General features: G+C 35.5%; 1 protein-coding gene across 39 annotated transcripts in view; it reads right to left on the bottom strand.

Annotated features, from left to right (window-relative positions):
* Positions 1-1,718: 1,718 nt before the first annotated feature.
* The window catches only part of LOC117394363 (regulating synaptic membrane exocytosis protein 2-like), a 265,103-nt gene continuing 256,862 nt past the window's right edge, over positions 1,719-9,959 (bottom strand). For 38 of the 39 annotated variants that reach the window (XM_059012665.1, XM_059012653.1, XM_059012645.1 and 35 more), the window contains 5 exons: positions 4,313-4,454; positions 3,891-4,003; positions 3,675-3,776; positions 2,965-3,104; positions 1,719-2,696 (listed from right to left, as the gene is read on the bottom strand). In XM_059012665.1, the coding sequence (XP_058868648.1) occupies positions 2,481-2,696; positions 2,965-3,104; positions 3,675-3,776; positions 3,891-4,003; positions 4,313-4,454 (713 nt within the window). In that variant the 3' untranslated portion in view covers positions 1,719-2,480. The remainder of the gene's footprint in view (positions 2,697-2,964; positions 3,105-3,674; positions 3,777-3,890; positions 4,004-4,312; positions 4,455-9,959) is intronic. The other variant, XM_059012647.1, reaches the window with a different exon arrangement.

The raw sequence follows: 9,959 nt of genomic DNA, 5'->3' as shown, positions 1-9,959 counted from the left end.
ATCATTATGTGAAAAAAATAAAATAAAAAAGATTGTTTTAAATAAATACTGCATAATGATAAGTATGTACACATCTTCCATTCTCTGGTTTTCCTCATACTATGCATGTGAAAAATTATTTATATAGGAACAATATGCACAAAAGAACCAGTCGTGAGTAAATGTAGTTGTACCTCACAGTTAAACCATGTGAAAATATTACAGAATTTGAAATATTTAAGGGATAATGCTCTAATATGTGTTTTACTTTGCTGGTACTTTATGTTTAGGTTCCAGATTTTTTCTTTTTTCTTTTTAATTGTTTACATAAAAGTTCATACTACCATACTTTACCAAGACATAGCCTTGGGTCGAACACACTGCATCACAAAAATAAAAGGCAATTCAAATGGTAAATAATACCTCGGTTTTGATACAGGAACAAAGTAAACAAATAAAAAGCACTTCAGATTAAGTTTACAAGTCAAAAAACATGTAATGGTCCATGAAATGGAATAATGTATCACATTTTATTCAATGAAATGGCAGCTCAATTATACTGACCTTTCATCCAAAATTAAACCAGAAAAATTAGACTTGCAGCACCACCCAATGGTGAAAAGTAAGTTTTAATAAAAAGAAAAACGGCTTATTCTCTTCAGTTTCTCTTCCTTTTCTTTCTTTTAAAATGTGTTTTTTTTTTTTGGTTGCTGGCCTTGGCATGTAAATAAACAAAAATATAGGAAATTATTTATCTTTATTTTCCCCAAAAAAACAAGAAACAACTAAAAGTGTACATTGTCTGGCAAATTCTCATCTTTGCATACCACGTTCACCTTCAATTCTTTCATAGATTCAGAAGTAGTGCTTGTAAAATTGAACTTTACAGCAAAACAATGTTACATATGTAACCTTTGCTGTTTTTCTTAGAATGTCTCTTGTAAGGTCTATGTTCTTCGGTTTGTGGCTTATTTCTTTCTTACTTTTTATATGAAATGCACTTTCTTGAAATAAAACCATGATGCTGGGAGGTGGAATGTTTCACCACAATGCTTTTACAGTCGCCACAAGTCGAGTCCAGTCATTAATTTGCTGTAGAATTCAATTTCCAGGTGAGGAAAAAATGTAACTTAGTTAACATGCACTATACAAGAAACTGCAAAATTTCCAGATATCTTCTTTATCAAATACATGCAGTTACTGTAACGTGTGCCCAAGCCATGTTGCAAAAAAACATTTTCAACATGCTTGAGAAACAAAAACAAAAAAGAAAAAAAAGAAAGTAAAATTAAAAATCATACTTAACGAACCCAGAAATGCAGAATAATCTGCAACCCTGAACCAAATCTGCAGTGTAATAGGGGGTTAGACAACGAGTCGCACTGACGAGTACAATGGTCACTCTAGGAAAAGGGAAAGAGAAACCTGTACAATTTGTACATAATGTTTATCTTTATAAGGCCTGCGCCTTTACAATGAAATAAATATTTTACATTTATTTTAAGCTTCTCTTTGTCACATAAACAGATTTTTTTTTTTTTTAAACATTTGCTGGAAAGTATTCTTTTTAGCTTTCCATAATAGGATGTCTGCAAAAACACAGACTAATGAATGGTCTAAAGAATGATAAACATGGTGTCTTTTTTTTTATCACGCTGTTGCATTCACTCCCCTTGAAAACCATGCACTAGTGAAATTTATTTTTTAAAAATAATATAAATTGTTGAAAATGGCTGATCTGTTTATTTTTAAATTTTTTTTGCAAGTTGCAGCCTCAAGAAAATAATTTGTAATAGTTTTTTTTTTCATTTTTCTTTTTAAAGTTCAGCTAAATTTGTGTCCATGCAAAAACATTTTTTTTTTCATTATTTTATTTCATACAATATATTAACAGAGAAATTATTATATTAGATCACAAAGTTCATTTTGTTTTGGGTTCTGGTGTAAAGATTCTAGAGCTTCAATGGTTGCCACTTCTGTATTGCCATTAATTCAGAAAATAGTCTTTTGCGACAGAATTGCTGTTAAGATTACGATACATATCTTGGGTAGAGGGTGAGAGATTTTCCCAACCCCTTGTCCTTGTCCTCAGAGGCTTCTTCCATAGCTGGCTTTATTGGCGTGGCGTAACCAAGCTTCTGGTCAGGAGAATCACGTGACCCAATCATTCGGGTGCAACAACAAAAAGAAACATATGACATTAAAAAAAAGGACTTCTATTGAATTCATTGATTGGTTCTCAGTTTTTTTTTCTTTTTTTCCATGGCTTCAGATTGGACTGAACTCCAGGTGTATAAGTTCTTTACAGCTTCCGCCTGTTTACCCCCGAGGGCCTTCTTGGCGCACAATGTGTGCGACTTTCTCTGAAAACACAGGACCACTTCCCTAGAAACGGGCTCAGAAGACACAACATTAAGCATGCAGTGTAACCAGGGCTTGTGACCTGTTAAGACTATTAACTTGGACACTGGATGCTTTGACAACGCTTTGTTTCCAGACTGCTATGAGCGAGCATAAGGTCCAGTTGAACTGTCAAGTGATGATTGGGAAGCTCTTCTAGTCAGAGGTGCCAAGGTTGGGTCCACCAATGAGGAAGGGGGAAAGAGCTTGAACCACCCAATCACCATGTTGGACAGGTCAAGCTCATCTAAAAGTATCTGTGCAGCTCCCATAAAGGATTTATGGTCCATGCGTCCATAGTCGCCCCATACAATTATCTGCAAAGAAACAGATGAGTGGCAATGTTACTACTACATAATTTATTACTTTTAATATATAGAATATAGATGTATAAAATGTATCTTACACAGATACAGTTTGGTCTACCAAGGTTATTGGAATACTAAATCGATCAAATCCAAACCTTTATCAGAGCCATAATTGCATCCTCTTTAATTAGTAGTGTATTTCTGATTGGTGGTATATTCATGCAGTTTGGCTCCCAAATTAGTAGTAACAGTAGTGAAAACAGTCAACCAAACCTACTTGTAGGACTTTTCCAGTTGGGCTTTCCTCAAATGACAGCTGCTGCTGGTAGAGGGGATCCAGAGTTTTTCTTGCTACTTTTGTTTTCTTTTTGGCTATACAGACTCCGTTGTCCAGTAGATATACCTTAGCATAGGGAGCTTTAGAGAGACAAAGTAAAGAAACATTAAGAAAAAAAATTACAATTTACCTGGAGAACATATTATAAACTTTACAATTATGGACAATAACTTTCTAACTTTAAATACTTTTTAACCTTTGTCTGGCAAACATTAAAAGATCAAACTTCTATTGTGTCTCTAAAGAGAGAGTTTTCCTAAGTTGATATGAAAAAATGCTAGAACCAAAATAGTTAACCTCAGTGAGTCAATGGACCAACTTCAGTTGCTGTTGACAGAAGCCTTCGAATTTATATGAAATACTTACAAAATGAATCAACATGAGCAATATCAATATGCAAAATCTGTAGGTGTAATGAAACAATTACACCAAGAAGACAAAGGAATATGTAAAACTATAAGAAAACAATTTGTTTATTTGATCAACCTGTATTACACAGAAATAAACTACAGCATCACCCTGGATTGGGCAAAGCTTGATGAATCAGCTTAAATGAATCACTAAATCAACTAGACAGTCATTTTGTCTAATGCCTTCATCAGTGTAATTGAAGCTCCTGTGGTTATTAGGTGAATGGTGGATTCTTATACCTGGCAGTGCCTTTGAACCTGGTTTCCCAACAAGGCCACGGGCTCTGATTACTTCCACCTCTAGCTGTCCCTTTTTGTCCATCATCCCGATCTGGATGTCACCTGAAAACATACAAAAACAAAATAAGATTCAGTGTTCAAAACACACTTTTATTTTCAGGCTCTTTTATGCATGATAAATATTGCATATTACATCAAAGAAGGGGGGCTACTTACCCATAGAAGGGGTTGCCAGCGTCTGGCGCCCAACTAGCTGTGCTGGACCAAGGCCGTCTAGAAAATCACTAAACTGACTGTCTAATGCCAATCGTACACCTGGGAAAATGAGGCTGTGGATAGAAGAATAACACTCTTAAACTCTCTGTATGTATTCCCTATTCACCTGAGCAGCAGCTGTGCACTGGGACACTAGATCAATCCATAGGCTTTGAGTACTGTTTAGTAACATAGGATATACGGTATATATTGTTGTATAATCTATGGACCTTACAAACATAAGCATTAAATCACCATGAAAGAGTTCACTGTAGTTTAATAATATGGTGGTACTCTGTCAATTCTGGAGATCTGAAGCCCAGTGCTATGTGATGATAGTGAGCAATTACTACTTAACCATTTTCTGGTTGAGTTTTACTTACTTTCCCTCTGAGCTGTAGCTGTTCATGCTTCCATCGGTTGATTCTCGACTGGCTTGCCGAGTCATCCGATTTCTCATTTCTACTGCCAAGCCTGTTTCCGTACTCCTCTGGATGGTACTGCGCAGTTTCTTCCCTCCAGCTTCTGTCAAGACAGCAATGAGAGAAACATTAATACAACTCGGTTAGCAAAAAAGATCTGATTTCTCTTGGAATCAGTTGTTTGGATTCAGAAGCCAATGGACATTTTAAAGATACTGTAAGTGGAGTCAATCCTGTATTAGCTCCATAGTGACATAAGAATGCATTTCCAGATAAAACTAGACAGTCATGACATTTTAGCACTGTTTAAAGTGTTGCATCTGGGTCCAACTGAAGTAATACATAAATTCACTAAGCTGCAGCTAATGTATGCTAAAAGCAATAGTTTGTCATAAAGAAAGCTCTTGTGTTTGGGACATGATTTATTGATGATTGTTGCCAGATTATTGTTTGAAACAAAACTAGGTCATGGAAATATTTTAAAATAAATAAATACTCATTACCTGTGACAAATTATTAAATTTAAACAGATAAAGAATCTGGTTCCATTACCGGTGAGTTACACACGATTTTACATTGTGCAAACACTGGTTAAGTATTCAAATAATGAAAAAACTGCATATATTTTATACTGCACCAGCAAGCCCTCTCCTGTTTTACTTCAATGTGTGCCGACAGTTCTAGGTTAAGCAAGTTTTTTAAATGCATTGTTTTAGACAAGAGGAAGTTTCTTGCACAAATGCATGAACCACCTACAGCCTTTGAGGAGAAAGGCACATAGGAAGCATGTAACTCAGTTGTTTCACATCTTATTAGTCTATCTGAGATGCTCTGGTTCCCATCACTTGGGATGAGTAATGCAAAGTGACAGCTGACTTCCTCCATGGAACCTGCTCCTGATCCAAATCCAATCAATGTGACAGGATCTTGACCGCTGGCCCCAACTGGGCAACCTGAACCTACACTCCAGTGAGGTCAGGGTGTGACCACACTCTTCCTGACGTCACAGTTGTACTGTCAATCAAGCACTGGGCCAGAGTGGGAGTAAATCATGAGCAATTTTTAAATATCCATATCCATTTGGTTGCATCAATTTAACACAAATCTGTCTCAGCAATGAAGAGATTATTTCAAAGAAAGCTTATAACATTTAAGTATGTATAAGCATTGTTTCTGATTTGTTTGCCATTTTTTTTAAAGAAGATAGCTAAGCTTATTACCATGTTTAAAAAACTGTAATAAATAATAATGATCCAATGGAAGTTTATAGCCTGTCATTATACTGTAGTATATCTCCAATTGACACAGAGGGATGTTATTTTGCGAAGTCGGTTTTTTTTCCCCCCATTGATGGGATAACCTGATATAGTTTTGTGTATGATCTTATTTAGTGTCACACTCCTACTCATCACAAGTTCTGTAGTAGACTAGGAGACATTTGCAAACTGCTTTACGTATCATCTCCTTGTTTCATCATACATGGTGTGGTTTTAAGAGGGTTAAACTGTATTTGTGAGCCAGAGGCTAAAGCTCAATGAAAGCATGCCACTGCTTATTACTGAACATAATTTATTGAAATAGAAAGGGAATAGAGAATTTCAAAACAGAAAAGGCTCTTAGACCAGAACCAAATAGTGCTCAGCTGTTCCCACCGCCATCTGCATTTAATGAATTTTGAATGTCTAATGTACTGCTTTCAGATCTGCATCTGCCATTTCCTTCCTCAAGAAATCCTAACAATTTATGTTTTTTTTAATATATTTAATGTATCATATATTTAATATATCAATGGAATATTGACCTACACAGTAGTGTGATAGTACATGCATCTTGAACGTCAAACCTAGCAAAGCATAGTCCTATTTTCAGTATAAACCATTCACAGCTTTAAAAAATAAAAATACATTGTACTCACTTTTAAATCTACCCTTTCTCAGAAGTATTCTTCCTTGGATGAATTAATCATGCAATTAGTCAGTATGATTTAGTGGTTAGCGCTGAGGACTGGGACCCAGACCTTTCAGACCACTGATTTCAGACCCTGTGTGAAGTCAATTCACCACTAGAAGGACCACTTCTGAATAGCATTACCCACTAAACAAATCACTTCGTATCCCTATAATATCTTTATTTTTTATATAGCGCCTTTCATAATGGACCATCATCACAAGGCGCTTTACAGAGGTAGGCTGTAAACTGTGCATTATATGCAGAGTCACTTACATTGATTTAACATCTCATTAAATAAAGAAATGTTCTCAAATGGAATAACTTGCCATTGACATATTTAAACATGGTTCTATACAAGTACATTTGTAATTTACGTGATTGAATACGTGCAGTTTTTACATGTAGTTCTGAATTCTGCCACCCCCAGATATTTAAATAATTACAGAAATTACTGTTTGAAAGAAATGTATAAAGGTTAGTACTGTACTGACAAGCCATCAAGTGTTGCACAGTAGTTACAGTAGTGTGGATTTATGAAATTCAGGACAGATGGTTAATAATAGAAAAGTAATTAAAAAATAACCTCTTTTATAATGTATAATGTGATGTTCCTACCAGCTAGCTGCTTAAGTTCCATTAACTTAATTCCAACTCTTCTGTGATTGACCTAGCAGCCTGCACACTTGGTGTGAACAATATATTGTTGCCTAGCAGCTAAATACCCCTCACTATAAAATAAAAAAGCAACCATAACAGCCAAGGTTTTCCTTTTTGTGATTTGGTTCATACAGGGTCAGTCAAAAACCTTGTTATATACTGTCATTAAATTAAAAAAGGTGTCATGTCAAATCCAGGAATAAGAACAGTTTGTAGCAATTTGACATTGAAGTTATCTGTGGTCCATTTTAAGGATACATACAGTAATGCCTTGTTAGTCAGAGGCTTCTGTGGAAAAAAAAATTCCAGAAAAAATATAAAATAAATTACATTACAATAACGAAATTGGATGTGATCTGACCTACGATCATTTTGCATGAACAATGATCACCATTTCGTTTACATCAATTTGCGCAGTCCTTCTGCAGACCCCTGACCTCTGAGGTTCTGGATCAGAATGACTTCAGATGAACTCAGTATCGTCTCAGCAGCGCAGCATTAAAGTAGCACAGATATGATTGAGAGTTGGAGTGGTAAAGCAGCACTTGGGTTGTAAAAGGAATGTGACTTTGTTTTAATAGTGTTATTAGTAACGGCAGAGGGATTACATGCACATATTAAGTAATTTATGTAACCCAAATCCTTATACTGTGTACTATAGTGTGACACAATGGCTCATGTGGTAACATCAGGCCAGGAAGTAGACAGACAGGACTGGTGAGTGAATGTGCTGTTGCTCCAGTTTATTATAAATAAAAGATTTAAACACAAAACACAGAACAAACAAAACAGCACGTTGGCCAAAATAAACAGACAAACAAAAACCAATGAACTAGCACGAATAGCAATTGTTATTATTTTTAGTTTCGTTTTCTCGCCCGACTCTCTCCTGTTCTTTCTCCCTGAACACACCCATGTGCGTGAAACACTCACTCTTTTATGCAGCTGTGCCGAGACTTGATTTTTAATCAATATTTCAATTGAATCTCGGCACAGTCTGCATGTGAACTAATTGCGCACTCCCCGTGCCCCCATACAAATACCCACTTTAATCTGCACTTGAAGTGATTGTACAATCCCCATGCCTAAATACAAATCTACATTTTAAAATCACCCGCGCTACATAACCCACCCTCCGTGCACCTCTACATACATACATATAAACATAAAATACACACAAGGGCTGTATCACCCCACCACATACAGCCACTGCAGTATTTATCTTACTCTATCTTGAGTCTTTTATTATGAATTTTGTTACTTACATTTTGATTTTAAAAAATACATTCAACTGCTTTTATACATATTTCAATTTTCAACTTATACACATTATATTATATTTCATTATACGTTGTCATTATTTAAAATATAGTATTATTTATTGCTATATCCTGTTAGCAGTTCTTCTGTCACAATTTAAAGGGAAAATGGCACTGATATGCATATGTAAGTCTGGCTCTGGGGTTATAATACCAACATGTTCTCTAATAACCACATTCCGGCACCTCCTTAAGACTCACCTCTTCAAACAGCACCTGTAGAACTCCTCTGTTTGTATCCTGGGACACTATCACCCTTCATTTAAATGTGCTTTATTTTGCTCTTATCTGCCCCCTATTTTACTGCATTTAATCCTGTACTTCAGAATATTGTAATCTGCCAAGTGTTTAACCTGTAGTATTTTCTATTTAATCATATCCTGATGTAACTATCAATATTATCTGCTGTATTATTGAATTGTGGTTTGTCACACTTGAACAAAAGTTATTGTATTTCTTGCTCTTATTGTATTACTTGTATTGTAACACTTGAAATGTATTTGCTTACGATTGTAAGTCGCCCTGGATAAGGGCGTCTGCTAAGAAATAAATAAATAAAAATAAAAATAATAATTAGCAATTTGTATTTTGTTTTATTACAAGCAAAGCATGAGTGTGCAAGGAGATACCAGATACCATTTACTTTGAGGGTCTGTCTGTCTTCTGGTGTTGGTTACCAGGCAATTATCACACAATATTGTATCAGAACATTTTATGTATAGTGCAAAATCACATAAACATTTCCATGAGTCAGTGTGTGTGTGTAAGAGTGTGCATATTTATAGATGCACAAATGAGGTGTACTGAGTTCAAGAAAATGTTTCACCATTTCAAAGTAATGTTCATCACTATTTCAAAGTAATGTACAAACATGCAGAGTCATTTATACATTGGGATACCATTATGCAATATATAGAAATCAGCAATTAAATACGAGTCACAATTATAATGATTTTTAAGGCACTACATGTATTATAATTTGCCCTCTCTATAAAGTAATTAAAAGGGTCAGCTTTTTGGTAGCATTGATGTATGGCAGTTTTCTCATGTCCCATACAGGTGCCAGAGATTTTACAGGTGACAGAGATCTTACAGAGATTACTGGCTGGATTTGTGAAAGCACAGTCTAGACATACTTACACTTAAGTGAGATTCACCCTGCCTTACATGATGTGCATTTCTGAATAGAACATTGCAATGTAAAGCTTGCACTACTACAGCATTGCATGGCATGAAATTTAAATACTTAGTTAAAAACACTTGCACGCCAACAGCACTCTGACTGTAATCTCGATTACGGATAGTGTGTTTCCAGCACAGGGAAGGGAAAAATACACAGCAGCAAGGCAAGAAATTAGCCCAGATTTTATTATGCTTCCCCCATAAGTCGGGTCATTCTGACCAAAACTGCACAGCACAGCAGCAATCAAGTTCTTTACTTTTGATTAAAATTGCTTTAAGAAAACTGTTACAGGCAATCCTTGAACGTCAGGCTACTTAAAAAGTGCAAGCAAAGCAAGTCTTACAGATTTTTTACTGCCTGTTACAGCAACTGGAAAAAACAAAAAGCTTTTCCTGCATAATTAATTATCTGGTTAGGCTCTAACAAAGTGAATGAATTCGTTTGGGATTTACGGCACTCAGGATCTTAGGAACCTGTAGTGTTTTTTTCATTAACAAAT

The sequence above is a fragment of the Acipenser ruthenus genome, chromosome 3 (assembly GCF_902713425.1).
Source record: "Acipenser ruthenus chromosome 3, fAciRut3.2 maternal haplotype, whole genome shotgun sequence".
NCBI lineage: Eukaryota > Metazoa > Chordata > Actinopteri > Acipenseriformes > Acipenseridae > Acipenser > Acipenser ruthenus.
Note: the sequence above shows the minus strand (reverse complement) of the source record. Positions and strands in the feature narration are given on the sequence as shown.